The sequence below is a fragment of the Natator depressus genome, chromosome 21 (assembly GCF_965152275.1).
Source record: "Natator depressus isolate rNatDep1 chromosome 21, rNatDep2.hap1, whole genome shotgun sequence".
Taxonomy (NCBI): Eukaryota; Metazoa; Chordata; order Testudines; family Cheloniidae; genus Natator; species Natator depressus.
Genome location: NC_134254.1, coordinates 3,271,740 through 3,287,740, shown reverse-complemented (window position 1 = coordinate 3,287,740; position 16,001 = coordinate 3,271,740). Strand labels below are relative to the sequence as shown.

At 39.6% G+C, this 16,001-nt stretch overlaps 1 protein-coding gene across 5 annotated transcripts in view; it reads left to right on the top strand.

Annotated features, from left to right (window-relative positions):
• The window catches only part of RAP1A (RAP1A, member of RAS oncogene family), a 68,690-nt gene extending 53,254 nt beyond the window's left edge, over positions 1 to 15,436 (top strand). For 2 of the 5 annotated variants that reach the window (XM_074935946.1, XM_074935947.1), the window contains 4 exons: positions 222 to 362; positions 7,536 to 7,679; positions 11,183 to 11,299; positions 13,505 to 15,435. In XM_074935946.1, the coding sequence (XP_074792047.1) occupies positions 222 to 362; positions 7,536 to 7,679; positions 11,183 to 11,269 (372 nt within the window). In that variant the 3' untranslated portion in view covers positions 11,270 to 11,299; positions 13,505 to 15,435. Of the gene's footprint in view, positions 1 to 221; positions 363 to 7,535; positions 7,680 to 11,182; positions 11,300 to 13,504 lie in introns of all 5 variants that reach the window. The other 3 variants (XM_074935948.1, XM_074935945.1, XM_074935944.1) reach the window with 3 other exon arrangements.
• The last annotated feature ends 565 nt before the right edge of the window (positions 15,437 to 16,001 follow it).

Genomic DNA, 16,001 nt, shown 5'->3' with positions numbered 1-16,001 from the left:
GGGTTTTTCCTCCTGAAGGAGGGGCGAGAAAGAAGGGAAGGAATTGAGTTAATGTTTTCATTAAATTCATAGGCTTCACTGAATTTCTGTAAGGGGTAAAAATGTAAATGTAATGTTAGCTACTACATTCTTATCTCTATTAGAATAAAAGGATTCCTTTTGAAACGTTTGTTATATGTATTAATAGCTAATTAATTACCTTTTAAAATATTTGATTACAGGAGCAATTTACAGCAATGAGGGATCTCTATATGAAGAACGGTCAAGGGTTTGCACTAGTATATTCTATTACAGCACAGTCCACGTTTAATGACTTACAGGACCTGAGGGAACAGATTTTACGGGTTAAGGACACTGAAGATGTAAGTAAAGGACTTTTTGCTTTGTGAGCTATTGAAATCCGTCCATAAGTAAACAAGCCGGTATTTGGCTTTTTTGAGCAAGCTGATGGATGACTGAAGACTCCTGTTGCCTAGGAATGTTTTTTACTGTGTAGTAAGCTTGTGCTAGATGTTTTAGAAAAACTTAATTTTTTTTTTTTTACATTGACTTTATTGAGCAGATTTTCAAGAGCTCAGAATCCAAAATTAGGGGTAGATTTTGTTTCAAAAGAGCTCTTCTCCCATTGGGCATACAAACAACTTGGCCAGATTTTCAGACATGCTCAGCATCCAGGTGGCCCTGGTGAGAACAATGGAAAATGCTGGTTGCGGAACTTTTTTGGAAATCTGTCCTTAGTTGGTTTTTAACTTTGATAGTCTTTGCCAGTATAGGCATTTTCTTTTTTCTAGATGGGTTATATCAGAATATTATTGTTTTAAAAAATTAAACACATTTTACTGTACTTCAGTTTCTTTTCCTCTAATTTTCCCATAGAGTGAGGAGGAAGCTTACATGTGAAGAATCATCCTGAATGTGTTGTACCTGGGCTATAAGTGGAAAAGACGTGTTCAGCCTAGTCACCAAAAAGATTAATCGAATTTTTGCAGTGGGTCACAAACTTAGTGATGGATAAAATTGGTTAAAGCGTGTTGCCAAGCTTTCTTTTAACTCTACGTATGTTTTTGTATGGCCTAAAGATGAGGCAACCAGCACTGAAATAAGAGCTTGAGTATGTGGGAGGGAAGAAGTCTTGTTAGCCAAGCTTCTTACCTTTATTCCAGCTGTATGGATAATAATGGCAGCATTGAGAAGTGTGCTTAGTTACATAGCCTTAGGTCATATTGCATGAGGCAGAGATGTGTTTTGTATGATCTGTTACTCTAGTGCAGGGGTCGGCAGCCTTTCAGAAGGGGTGTGCCGAGTCTTCATTTATTCCCTCTAATTTAAGGTTTCGCGTGCCAGTAATAACTTTTAAAGTTTTTAGAAGGTCTCTTTCTATAAGTCTGTAATATATAACTAAACTATTGTTGTATGTAAAGTAAATAAGGTTTTTAAAATGTTTAAGAGTGGCATTTAAAATTAAATTAAAATGCAGAGCCTCCCCCCGGACTCGTGGCCAGGACCCGGGCAGTGTGAGTGCCACTGAAAATCAGCTTGCGTGCTGCCTTTGACACATGTGCCATAGGTTGCCTACCCCTGCTCTAGTGAATACTGAACCCCCTCTCCCCTTCCCCCCTCTCCCCATGAGTTCGCTTGAGACATGACCAAGACCAAGGACTCGCTTATTTCAGTGTGTGTTGGATGGTTTTTGTTTGGCTATAACAATACAGAATACAGATAAACAGCTTGTCCCAAAGAGCTTATAGTCACATGTGGGCCAGTGACTAGTTTTTAAAAAACTTTATTTTGAAAACATGTTCAATTTCCTGTCTTAATAAACTGGGTCAAAGTCAGTTTTCTTTCTGCAAGAAAATTTCCCCAGTCCTCACTGGAGATTGAAAATACTTTTTTACTTTGCATTAATATCAACTGAGTGATTTTAGGGTGAGTGGAGATTTGTCATGCACCTATTGTAACCTTTTAAGTGATAATGTTATGTAGTAGCTGGTCTGGGGAATAAAAATTCATTTTGCACTTGCTGATCAGGAAGTCTTGGTTCTAGACGCTGAGTAGTAGCTTGGTTTCTGTTTGCATAAGCAAACTGTATTGCAGAATTCAAACCTGAACAGTTAATATTTGTAAGTCTCTAACAAGCTACCTGTACCAACCACATTTGTGCTTTCATTGTGATCTTTACCTTGTAGAAATGAATGTCCAAGGCATGTGATCTGCATGCATCTAGGGTTGAGGAGGTGACCCAGTTTCCATGGCCTTTTGGTCTGTGGTCTCTGCTGAGACTGCCGAGAAGGATTTCATCTGTGGTAGTGTTTCTGATGTGTATACCTGCCCACCAAGAAGTCGTTTTCACATTGGCCACCAAACAGCTGGCAAATGGGTAACTACTTTAAATCACTACTGACCAGTAGGGTAAAGGCTTTGTATCCCATTATCAGTTCCCTGGAGAATCCTGTGTTTCTATCTGTGTCCTGAAGGAGAGGATTTTAGTCTTCAGGGCCCTCTGGGCAGCAACTTTTATAAATCCTTTTTAGGCCTAGGTGAGGTTGTGTTGCTTCTGTTCCGTTTCCATTGCTGCTTACTCTACAATGAACAAAAAAACATTGCTGTATTTCAGAACCTGTCAGTGTTGGTTTTGAGCATTAAGGCCATCAACTTGTGATTATTGCAGGAACAGCATATCATTTAAACTTGACTGGCAGTTTGTCAATAGCTACTTTTTCAATCGTATATTTATCCTGCTGGCTCATCTTGAAAGCTCGTTGCTAAGGTTGAATAGAGCAGGATGTCTTGGGCTGTTTCCTGAGCGCAGTACTGTTTTTAGTTACAGTGGTTTTAGATAGAAAACTTGAACATGTGTATGGTAGCCCTGGGAGGAGGGACTTGGGAGTAAAACTTTCATACTGGTCTAAGTCCATATTTAGGTACCTACATATTTATGTGGCCTGACTTCAGATATGCTCAGAGCCTGCATCTCCCATTGATTACAGTGGGATACGTGGGTGCTCATCACTTACGAAAATCTGGCAACTTGTATTTAGATGGCTGGGTTTATGATCCTAACTTTAGGCACCCAGATGTGGGAATTTTGGCCTCAGGGAGAACATGCATATTCAGAGTCTGAATTACAAGTGTGTGTGTCAAGGGTCTACTTTTATATATAGCTTTTAAAACTCCTGAGACTTATAAACTCAGGACAGTTTTCTTTGTCCCTCCCACTATTCTATTACAAGAGTCCTTGTTTCCAAAAACCTTATAGTCCCAAGAGGGTCTAACAGCTGTGGAATAAATAATTTTATTTTTAGTTTTTGAAAAATTTTCAGCTAATGATAGAAATTAATTATTGGTTAGGTAATTTTTAGAACACTTAAAAAAAAAAGTGAAGAATGATTTAAAAAAGAACGTACACTGAATCCTTTAGCTGGCAAAGTACTGATCAGCCTGTACATCGTAGGAGGAGATAATATGCAATAATGCTGTGCCTCTGGACCCTGTGGATGGAACTGTTCCTGTCGTTAGAGGCTTTAGTTCTGTTGCATGGTTCTGTGTTTCATGATGTCTATATTTCTAAATAAGTCTATATTTCTAAAACTTCTGATGGAGTTGAAGTTGCAGATGTTTTACAGGACAGTGTTGGGTTGAATTGTAGAGTTTTGTGACCTTCATCATTTTATGTTTAGATGACAGGAAGCTGAAATTAAACTCTGACTAATACAGTTAGTAATCTTTTCAAGGATTTACCCTGAGGGGCGTGAAAAAGATTTTAACCACTGACGACAAAAGTAACTGTTTTCTTTGAAGCTGGATTGCTTCAGTCATTTATATGGTCCTTGAAGCTGAGCTGGGATGCTAGAGGTAGCTTCTCATTTACATGTTGTTACCTTATCTTCTTACACTCATCCAGTTAAGAGTAATGCTGAGGATCAGTAAACAGAGCTGGAGTTGTTGCACATATTTAGGCCAGATCATAAGTAAGCCATAGGCATTGTATTTAAATAGCCATTCATGAAAAAGCTGTTTGAACAATCCAGTAGGTTGCTCTGAAGGATAAACTTACCGTGGTGCTAAACGTGTTTTGAAACTGAGGGTAGTCTCTTAACTTTTGTATTTACCAGTAAATCTTCATTGTTCCTTAACCTTGGCTACTTTGCTTTTTAAATGATTTTGATCCCCTCTCTGGTTTAACTTGGTAAACTTTTTATGTAAATAAAACTAAGCTTCATTACGTGGAGATTATGCTTGCTGGTAGCATGATTCTTTTATTAGCATTTAGGTCAATGCACTGAGCTGTTCAACCAGCTACACTGCTTGCCGTGGCATTTGTAGCATAGGTTGGTCAAATTAATCAAACAATGGACACGGTTACTTTAATTCTGCTTCATGATAATTAAAACTTACTTATTGATTTTAATTAGTTGGATGTTAGTTCATGGATTCAAATTTCCAACAAGATTTTTTTTTCCTTGTACTCATGAGAAAAAGAATATAGATGACCTTGTTTTTAGTGCTAGCAGAATGAGTCTCTTAAAATTTCAGCATTTTAACTGTTAAATGTTTTATGTGCAAGAAAAGTATAAATTGCTGTCTTGTTTGAATTTCAAAATGATCAAAACCAAACTTAATCAAATTCAGTTTATTGCAATAAGTCTAGAAATCTCATTGGTATGGAGCAGTTAGTTAACTCTTGACATTTAAAACAACCATGTGTCTCGTACCTCCCCATATCTAGACAAATGTATACCTCATTTATGTGTTCCGTTTTTCTGCTGTACCGCTTTTTAACATCCTTTGGTTAGTTTTGAATGTGTTCAGATATTTACATTTCTACATCAGTGTCCATGTCTGGGAAAATGGATATTTTCTTCTGGTCTCATACAAAATGAGAGAGATTCTAATTAAGCATATGTAATTGTGAATATCTATATTTTGTGTATCGTAGAATGGTTTGATCTGAAACAGAGATTTTGTTTTGCCTGCAGTTTCTGTTTCATGACTTCAGGTTTTGCTATAATAAGCAAAACGTAGTTCCCAAAAATAAAATGTTGTCTGATCTCTTTTGAAACCATATTGTTTTGAGGTTTAAATGAGTCTTAAATGTAGTTGACTAAGACTCTGCTTAAGAACATTTCTGTGCGAAATTAAGTCTAAATAATAAAAGTAATTTGAAATTTTATAGTGCTTATATACATTATTGAAGGAAACGTATAGCAACTTATTTTCCATCCAGAAAGTACAGGTTTTGTGGCTCAGTTTTGTGTGCAGAAAGGGAATGGCATGCACACCCACTATCAGCAGTTCTGTAATTTTGTCTCTTACAGTGCTATGGGGAAACAGTGGTGTATGCATTGTGCATGTAAGTAAAATGCAGAAGTGGAATGTAGTGCAGATCTTGATGTTACCTGTGTGCTTAAAAATGCTCAAGGAGCTGGAGATTTCTTACCTTAACTCCATTTCAGTATTTCAGGAACTGGGATTTATATGAAATGCAGGATTTAAAGAATGGTATGCAACCCAGGACTTTCTGTACTATATTGTAGTTGCTTAAAGAGTTCATTTACAGGAGATGTAAAACAGATTAGACATTGTAGAGTTGTGAGAGCTCTTTTCTTTAACATTCTTTTATGCTTTAAATATGAAGTCCTACCAACTCTTTTTTGGCTTTCCTCCCTGTCACTTTAAATGTGTTCTTCCCTGGTGGTGTGCAGGGATATCCATCAATAGAACACAAGGCTGAGGGGAAACAGGAAAAGTCTTCTGAAATTCACATGTTGTTACCACCTCAAAGGTGTCTTACTGCTAAAGCCTGCTGGAAAAAATGTTCCCATTTTTTGAAAAAAGGAGTACTTGTGGCACCTTAGAGACTAACCAATTTATTTGAGCATAAGCTTTCGTGAGCTACAGCTCACTTCATAATTCTGAGTGTTTTTGATGGTTATCAGATTGTCGCATGGTATTGGATTGTGACAATCTGATAACCATTAAAAACACTCAGAATTAGTTCAGTCAAAACTGTAGAAACAATCAAACAGTCAAAACAATCATCTGATTGTTTGCCATGGAAGCTTTGGGGAATGTATTCTTAGAAAGGGAAATGTTTGATTTATTGAATGTTGATAACCTGCGTGGCTCTGTCCAGTATATAGGATAAATACAGTCCCTGCCCTGAAGAACTTACAGTAGAAAAGAATTTTACTGGCCCTCTCCCAGTGTGCAAGAAAACCCTTCATTTCCATCCATTGTTTGCTTTCATGTTTGTTGAAAAACTGTCCCAGCTCTTTGGATGTGTGTAAAGACTACTCCATTCTGTTCTGTCTAATGTAAATAAATCAGTAACAAGTGTGTGTTGTAGCCAAGGTCACTTTCTGAAGGCACTGCTGTTCCTGTAACACTCCCCAGGAAATGTAGCAGGGACCCTGGGCTCCCTTAGGCACGTCTTGCCTCCTGAGGGAATGGGCAGGTGGCTCCTCAAACAGCCAGCAGTTGGTAGCTCCTTCATCAGACTGTTTAGCAGATGGTTTGCCCTCATTTTGTGCCATACCTACAGCTGTTTCTACTCATTGAACCTCCTGAGCAGAGCTTCACTACAGTGGGCCTAGGATACAGTGGTGCGGGTTACTCATATGACAAAGGCAGTAAGCAGTTTTTGATGTTAAAACAAGATGAGTGTAATTAAATGAAGAAATGGCATTTCATCCAGTCCTACTAATCACGATTCTTATGAGTCTGTTACAAACAATTAGTTGCAATTTTTGCTAAATTACTTCTATAATATGAACATGAAATTGTCCAGTATGTTCGTTATTGCAGGAGGCTTTCCCTTTTGTGTGCATAGAACTGTTAATGCAGCATGGTCCTGCACTCCTAATGGGAAAAGAGACCGCACATGTGGAAGGCCATGGAAATCTTTTCCTAGGTGCATGCATCTAGTCCCTTTCGTTCCAAATCAAGGCAGTGTTTTTCAAAGGTGGCCCCATTTATTTTCTATGGCTTGACAACAGACTGCCGGGTCACTAGGGCTGACAACATTCAGCATATATCTCTGGAAATATGCTGTATACCCTGTTGTCTAACATAAGTTAAGATGGCATGCAGTTTAACCTCTTGTCGCTTGAAAGCATCTCAACAATACATTATGTTTTTGACTAGCGTGATGTTAGTGGATGACCTCAAAATAAGCCTTGTATAATGTAACCTCCTAAACTGCAGTATTTCCATTTGTTAGACGGTGTGATTAATTGTCAGTGAAACTTGGTCATGGTGGCTGCATGCCACAGTTTTCCTTCAGCCCCTTTCCCGCAGTCCCTGAACTGTAGTCTAGTCTGTGAGTTCAATGTAGCTCTAACTCTGTGGACTATATACTCCAGCTTATATCATTTTTCTTGTGCTTATGAAATGTAGCCCTGTCAAACAGAGACAAGGATTTTTGAAGAAATAACCTTTGTCCCTGATGGCTTTTCTGGGCCAGTCCAGGTTATTTGCAGTGTGTGTTTGTTGGAACAGTGTTTGCTCATATGCTTCTCCTTGGTCTCTCCACACAGGTTCCAATGATTCTGGTTGGCAATAAATGTGACCTGGAAGATGAACGCGTAGTTGGCAAAGAACAGGGTCAGAACTTAGCAAGACAATGGTGTAACTGTGCCTTTCTAGAATCGTCTGCAAAGTCTAAAATCAATGTTAATGAGGTAAGTACTAGCTGTTCCATTGCTAGGCAATAGTGAATCACTTTTGTCCTTTGTGTATTCTAACTTCACCACCCCCATAGAAATATCACTAATACAGCGTTCAGACCATTGTACACACCTTGATCATCTAGGTTTAGGATGCTTCTGGAGTCTTGATCTTGGGTACAATAGCTGTATTCCGTTCACTGTAATGAAATGCCCTTCTTCAGTCTCTCCAAAGTACCAAAAAGTGAGATTCATCTCCGTGTAAATGGCTCCTGCACAGCACTTCAGCCAGAAGTGGAGGGTATAAATGGAGGGATTTCACCCAAAATGAGCTTTATCCAAGTGGGTATGTAACTTCTTAAGATGCCGTCTTCAGAATACTGGCGTTTGCATATTTCCCAGCATATTTCTAGTCGTGTTGTTTGCTCTGCTCAAAATTAATTTGCTTTACATATGTTGATTAGCTGTATTGTAGTATCTTGGTGCCCTACCAAACAGACACATCGTCGTCCTCTCTTAAGCTGCTATTTTACTGTGACCAAGTCCCAGCACAAGAGTGTTGTCAGGGCAGTTTGTGACAGGTTCAACTGGAAAACACCTGTGCAAATAGGTGTACCTTGCATAGCATTCTGTGGTGGCAAGGCTCTGGCATTCAGGCTCCACTTGCTCTCCAGCAATACTGAGCTTTTTAGCCTCTACTGAGCATTTCCTGGCTGACAGAGCCCAGGTTTGCAGCCATGGAGGGTGAAGCGCCCTCAAGGTGGGCCCAAATGGGGGGTTAAAGATGAGGAAAAGCAGTAGAACCTGGGATTGGCAGCTCATGTGAAGTTCAAAGCACCAAAGGTGACAAGTCAGAAGGAGAAGGGCACGCCATGCTGCACCAAGTGGCAGTCGGAGTCAGCCCCAGATGGAGGGTACTGTTAACTCAACCCTGAGTGAACATTAAAATTGTAGTAAAACGTGGACCCCAGTGCAGTGTAAATGATACCATGAACCCAAGGCATCAGTTGCAGAGTGCTTCACAGAACAGTCAGAAGCCCTTTTTTTTTTTTTTTTTTTTTATAAATACATAAGATTTCCACACTCGACATACTGATGACTGAGAACTCTGTGGCCAGAGGCATCTTAACATATTAACATACACCAGGAACTGTGCAGGAGGGAGAGAGTTTCACTTGTATGCAATGAATATGTTTAACTTGTGAGAGACCGCATCAAATGCAGTCACAAGACCGTTACATAAAATCATCCCTAATGAGTGAACCAAGATATTGCCATTCCCTCTCTGTGTATTCACTCCACTAGCATGTCATAGAGAAGACGATTACCATGGACATTAATGTCTGCACTCTGTTTAATGGGGCTTTATAGGGTTTGTTTTTTTAACAAAATTTGTAGGCTTAATCTTTATATAGTCCAGGCAAGCATCTGAACCCCCAGTTACCCAAGATTGCTTCTTTACACATGCATTTATTCAGGGACCATTGTCATGGGAACTAAGATTTCTTTGACTCACAAGTGGCAGCTTAATCAGTTTTGTGAAATTTGTCTTTGTACCAGATATTCCAGTTTCCAGGACACCTATCCCCATAGTGTTTGAACCTGACGGGATACACTGCCACAACACTCTCGTTTTGTGAATTGGAGGCAATACCACAAATGTATTTTTCATAATCTGGTTGTGACACACACAAAAGCTGGGAAAAGCAAAGAGAAGGAACACTCCATTTCTAAAGTGAACTATTATGCTACATGTTTGTTTAGGCTGGAGTTATTAAGGGCAACACTTTGGCTATTCAACCTTTTGATTTTTCTGGCTAATATTGGATTTGATGCTCTTTAAATGTATTCAAATATGGAGGCGAGGAGGATTAAATTCCTTTTGCCATTATCTGAAAATGGACTGTTAAACCTTGCATGTACACAAAACTTCTGAGCATCTTCTTTGAAAAGATGATGCTGAACATACTCATTAGCAGATCTTCAAAGTTCACCTTTGTGGTGGCTTATATCACTCTTACATTTAGCTGACTCTTTGAGGGAATGTCATTCCTTTGCTGTGATCTTCTATGCAAACATTTAGCAATAATCTTTCACGTCCACTAAAAACACCTAACAGTGTGAGCCTAGATTTTTCCAATATGACTTCTGATTGTTGGGTACCTCCATTTTTGCCTGCCTAGCTAGATTTATTAGGCGGCTTCTTTTTCAGAGTGGGGTTGCTCAGCACTTTCAGAAATTCAGGCTTTTTTAAAGATGTTTCAATTGGGCACCAAAAATCTTGGTCCCTGGCTTATAAATACTTTACTGGAAGCTACTTGTCACTAGCAGGGGAAAGGCTGGTTAAATACTGTTAACATATTTTATTTTTAAAGCTTGACCATGACGCTGGCTTTATCGTTTAATTTAAAACCAGTTGACTATGTTTCAGTGCAGTAAAGGAGATAATATCAGGAAAATATTCCATTTCCAGATGCTGCGGTTCATTTCTACAGATATTTTTTTCTTGTCTTTAAAGCTCCTTGGAATCAGCAGGCATTTGTGAGTCATCAGCCATATCGGAAAAGGAAAAAATAAACAATGAGTTGGGTGGGGGTTTCCGAGGGGATAAAGAATCCTCTTTGATACTGTGAGATAGCTCCAAACATCCCTGCAGAGCTAGTTTTGCCATGAATAAGCTGCTAAGTATCATTGTAGGCAGAGCAAACTGTAGCAGAGGGAGTTAACAAGAAATGCACTCATACAGCAGTAAGGAGACACTGAGACTGGTGCCTTCTGGAGAAGTTTTCAGTGCACGGCAGCTATCTGTTGCTCTTTCGTGCTAATTTGATTAGCCAAGTCTGGGGTTCCCCACGATTTTGGGACAGAGAAGAGGGATGAGGTAAGTCACCAGATAACCCCAACGTGTACTGCAAAAGCAGAACTTGAAAAATGCAGATCTCCCACAGAGCAGAGTGAAGGAAGGTTTTTAGGAGACGAGGCAGCAACTTGAGGGCCAGATGCTCCAATATGATGAAGCTACTTTATGCTGTGGCATTGGTGTAATGTTGCCCTGAAGCCATATTAATCAGCCCCGGGAGGGTAGCTCCTATCTAAAGATGATCCCCAGTGGTGTTGGGCCTCTTTCCACTTCCTGCTCAGCTTCCAAGAGGGAATGGTGCAAGAGTCAGGATACCCCTGCCTTAAGTTGATCTTCAGCTTCTTTTGGCCGTTTGCTGCCTGATATCAGTTACTGCAGCCCTGTGCTGCTCTGACATGGAGCAGGGGGACCTGCCTGCACTAGGAGCAGAGGAGGCAAAGGTGAGCTTTAAGTCACTCTTGCACCCCCTGCGCTCACCCAAGTTGACACTGAATGTTCTGCTCCTTAACTTTTGTAATGAAACACAAGCTTTAATTCCAGAACTTGAGTTTTCAGCCACCAAGGAAACGTACCAACTTGCCAACCAGCCTAGTTAGCCTCCTCTGCAATTCAAGTGTTGTGTGACTCGTGGTTTGCTAAACGCTCCTTTCTCTTTCAGATCTTTTATGACCTGGTCAGACAGATAAATAGAAAAACACCAGTGGAAAAGAAGAAGCCTAAAAAAAAGTCATGCCTGCTGCTTTAAGACCCACCTCACGCAGCAGCTCTGAGCCAGGTGAGAGGCAAGGAAGACCCAGAGCCCTCTGGTTGCCCTCTTCTCCCCTGCTGAAATCTAGTGGCCTTCCTGTGGCTTCTGGGGTGGCTGCCGCTGTTGCGCAGCCTGAGGGGATATATGGACAATCACAAATTGAGGTGGGAGAGGCAGGAGTTTGAATGGCAAAGAAATGAAAAGTTGCCCACCAAAAAAATACCGCGGTTGGACACGAGCCATAAATAATCTTCCTGCGTATCTCGGCAGGATGCTCTGTGCTACAATCATTGGTATAAAGTGCTCCTGAAAGGAGACCATCCTTCCTTACGCTTCATGTTTTGGACAGAAACATGCCTGTGCTCCTACACAGAGACTGGCGTGACACTGCTTCCATGCACTATACCCTTAAGGCTACTGTGCTGGCTGTACATATGCTACTTTGTAAATCTCCCCCTCCAGTCCAGAAACTACTTCGTTCTGCAGGAGAGCCATCTGCAGAAAACAAGAAAAATCTTACGTTGTTGTTGATGCAATGCAGAGCGCCCTCTGTCTCAGGACCCCAGAAAAGCAGATGCTCTTGTGTACCGTGCGACCTATGGTAGCCCAGCCCAGCTAGATTAAAAGAGTTAGAGACAGCATTAAGTGGACATAGTCAGCTGCTGCTCTGGGCTTTCAGTTCCTTAAAGTTGCCTTAAACTTTACCAACAACGTATCTTGCTTTCCCCCCCCCCCAATCTATCAATAGATGCATGTTTTGCAACTCTGCTAACATTGTACAGGTAGAGTTTATCTGGAGAAGCAGTATATCGCTTGGTCCTGCAGCAGCCATGTATCTTTGGGGAAAAACTAACTCCCAAAAGATTTCTAAGATGACTTGTTTAATTTCTGAAGATTGCATGAATCAGTGGTCCTCTGCCCAGCCAGTGTGTCCTGGGTCTCTCTAATCTCTATAACTATCATGTACTTAGTTCATGAAATGTAAACATGTCTCATCTTTAAATAGCTTTCAGATTGGTCAGAGTTGGAGCAGTCACCTGAATACCTTGCTGGTTCCTAGTGGTCTGGGGCTTTATGCAGTTTACCTTTATCCTTTCCTAGTGATTTGCAGGCTAGACCCTAATGCTTTACAAGTAAAGAGGGGAAAGAAATATGGTTTAAAAAAAATCAATAGCATGGTACAAATAGTACCAGACACCTCTCCCCTTTCCTGTACCTCAGGCTATGGATTTGAATTTAGCCAGTGTATCATCAGCCAAGCAGACTCCATTCTTAACACACCTACCTCGTGACGTTTAGAAGAGGTGCCATCTGCTGGTCTGTCAGTACTAGAAGTCATTTGCTGCTGGTCCTTAAGGGCAGCAGCTTTGCAGCTAGTATCCTTTTCACTGGAACAAATGGAACACTGTGATTGGTTACGTGGTGTAGCCAGTGTGTTTCACTTGCAACTTTTGGAGTAAAGTGAGTATACACGCAGACTACATGCTGCTGATAAATTACTGGTAAAAATGTGGATATGCAGTTTTGTTGATGAATTGCTCTTAGTTTTGTGTTAATGGAAATGTTTAAGTCTGAGACAGATATTCAAAATATCAGATTCTCTACTGTGCTTGCCATTGTTTGTGAGCCTCGTCTTAATTAATTTGTTTAATCGATTTGTTACAACCCAAGCTTTCAAGAGCGGCTTTAATGAGGTCTCTAACTCCTTATCCATTTAAAGAAAACCATAAGGGATCTTTCCAGTCAGCCATTTTGTTAATGAAATAACACCACAGCAATGCCATTTTTTGCATTCCTGATTTCCAGCATTAGTGAATGGATACAAGCCAGATGAGTTGGAATACTGTAGCCCCAGATGAAATGCAGACCATGTTGCTATGACAGTAGTACCCAGGTGTTCCAATCAGGAGAGGGGCTTCAAGGCACTGCACTGTGGACACATACAAAATAAAAATCTCGGTCCCAAAGAGTTTACAGTCTCTAAAGAATCCAATTTTTTCTCTTCCTCTACTTCTAAATGCATATGGAGAAGTTACAGTGGAAACAAATCACAATGATGAAGTGAAATAACCCCTTTTTGTCAGAATGCTGTCCATTGTGGTGTATGTTTGTTCTCAGCTTTTCCTTCTGTGGCCAATTGTTAGCAATGATCTTTGGGCCTTTGTTTAAGATCTTTCATCTCTATGACGATCTAAGAAAGACCCTAACTTTTTTTCCTTTTACAAATCGTAGATTGCAGGAATGAAGAACTGTTGCCCAGTTGGAAAGTGCCAGCATTCCAGATGTCAAAAAATGACAAAGTAACAACATATCTGAAGAGGCTTCTCCTGTTTTTATATATTATGTGAAGAATTTAGATCTTATAATGGTTTGCACAAGGTCCCTGGAAAAAGAAATTGCTCTGTGTATATCTTTTGGAAATTAAGACAATAGTATTTCTCCTTTGCAGTAGCAGTTAACAGATGTGAAAATAAATATAATTGACTCTAGTTGATAATTATACAAAAGAGCATGGATGCATTTCAAATGTTAGATATTGCTACTATAATTAAAATTATTTCATATTGACCTTTTTATCATCATCCTTCCCCGTCAAGCACTAAAAATGTTCAACCATTATACTTTATATCTATTACTATATAGATATATACTATATGAATTTTCCCTTTGAACTCACTGCAGCAAATAACTTTTTGAATCATTGACTTCATTTTATATTTAAAAGTTATGGAATATCATTATTTTCATTCTGCCATTATATTCTAATTAAAAATGTTTGTGCATAATGCTTTGGAAAAATGGGTCTTTTATAGGAAAAAACTGGGATAACTGATTTCTATGGCTTTCGAAGCAAAAATATATAATATACTAAACCAACTCTAATATTGCTTTTGTGTTTTACTGTCACAGATTAAATTACAGCTTTTATGAATGATTAAATTTTAGTACATTTTAATTTTGTTTGTGTGTTTTTGTTAGTTTTCAGGTTTTGGTTTTCATAAAGAAATGTTTTGTGAATTCCTTCCTGCTACTGCAGTAGTTAAAGTCTTCTGTTATAATAAACCCCAAGCACACAGTGGTTATGCTAATGACCTGTCTCCACACTGGCCCTTGTTGATGTATTAAATCAGACTACACAGTAAAGACCATCAGGTTGCTTTTAAATACTTTGTAAATTCGCTTGAATATTTAAAGATTGTATTCTGCTGAAAATATCCCTCTGTATAATTATTTTTGTATGTAAAAAAATTAGTTTAGTACTGTATCAAGGTCTATGATCTTTCAGTCTGACATGATCGTGTATTTCACTGAGGGAATCTTTGTTTTAATATTGTTAAGCTGCAGGGGCAGGAGCCCAAGAATGAAGTTATGTGCAACATCTCAAGTGAATCTGTGTGGACTGGAGAACTGATTTCGAGTAAATGTAATTGCACAGAAGCTACCACCAGCTATTACTTTTTTAGGCAAAACTCACAGCGAATATTAGTATTGAAGAGATTGGTGAACTTGGTCTGATGAGTACAGCGAGCTGAATGTGTTTAACTTAAAACCTCCCAGTTTCACAAAATTCAGGATATGGGGAGTGGAGAGACCTATATGTATTTGTCAAACTCACTCTTGTTTGTGTACTAGCAAAAAAATAACAGCCTTCTGCTATTGATATTGGGCCTGATTTCCCCACTTCAGATCTACACTGCCGAAATTCCATCGACTTTGGTGACTTACTCCTGCTTTGCCCCAGAGTAGGTCAGAAGAGAATAAGGTCTGTATCTCCGCTGTTGTGACCATGGAGTAAATTCAAGCAATCCTGTAGCCCTTTTTGTCCAAAAGAACAAAATCCAAAACTGCATTGTAGCTAAAAGATTGTTCAGGAATCGATATGCAATTTTACTGGAAACCAGGAACTTCCTTAAACATGTTTTCAAAAAGGTGTGGTAGTGGTGCAGCTGCTGAATTATGCGGAGATCCTAGTTCTAAATGCAGCTCCGAGGAGACTGAATGAAAGAATTTGGATGAGAATGATACGGCAAATGTGTCTACGCGCATCAGTTACTAGGAAAAAGTTTAGTTGCTTAGCTGCGTCCCTTCACTGACTTGAATATGCACTTCTGTCTCTAGAAGGACCAGAAACGTGGTCCCTGGAGGTTAGTCAATATCTTTACTAAATGTAAAATTATTTTTAATACTGATTTTAGTAATAAAGTAACTGCTGATGATGGTTACGGATGTCTGTTCTATAAAAATAGAAATCTGATCTTAACTGTCTAATTAACTGAGCCACTAGGTGGTGCTGTAGTAATGCAGCTATCCTGGTCCCAAACATTTCATTAAAAAGGGAAATATCTTTTTTTCCTAAACAAACTAGCGCACTCTTTACAACAACCTAGCCAAAGCACCCTGCTTCATGTGAAACAGTTGGGTGTGGTCCGCATGAGGATGGGAGCCTGCCAAGACAAATACAGGTGCTGCAGGAGGTGGTGGTATGAACTTGGTGGTGTTTTTCCCCTCTCACTTAGTAAACTTAGAACATCATCTTTTAGTCCACAGTTTCAAAACATTAACTAATTGGCTGAGCAAGGCAAGGTGTAACACAACATGATGGCATTGTCACATGACACGTGGAACATCCCATCCAACCCACTCATTGGTGCAAAGCCTGATGGACAGGAGAAGCGCGCGCACACACACACAGCTGCTCACAGACACACAGCTGCTCACAGACGAATGT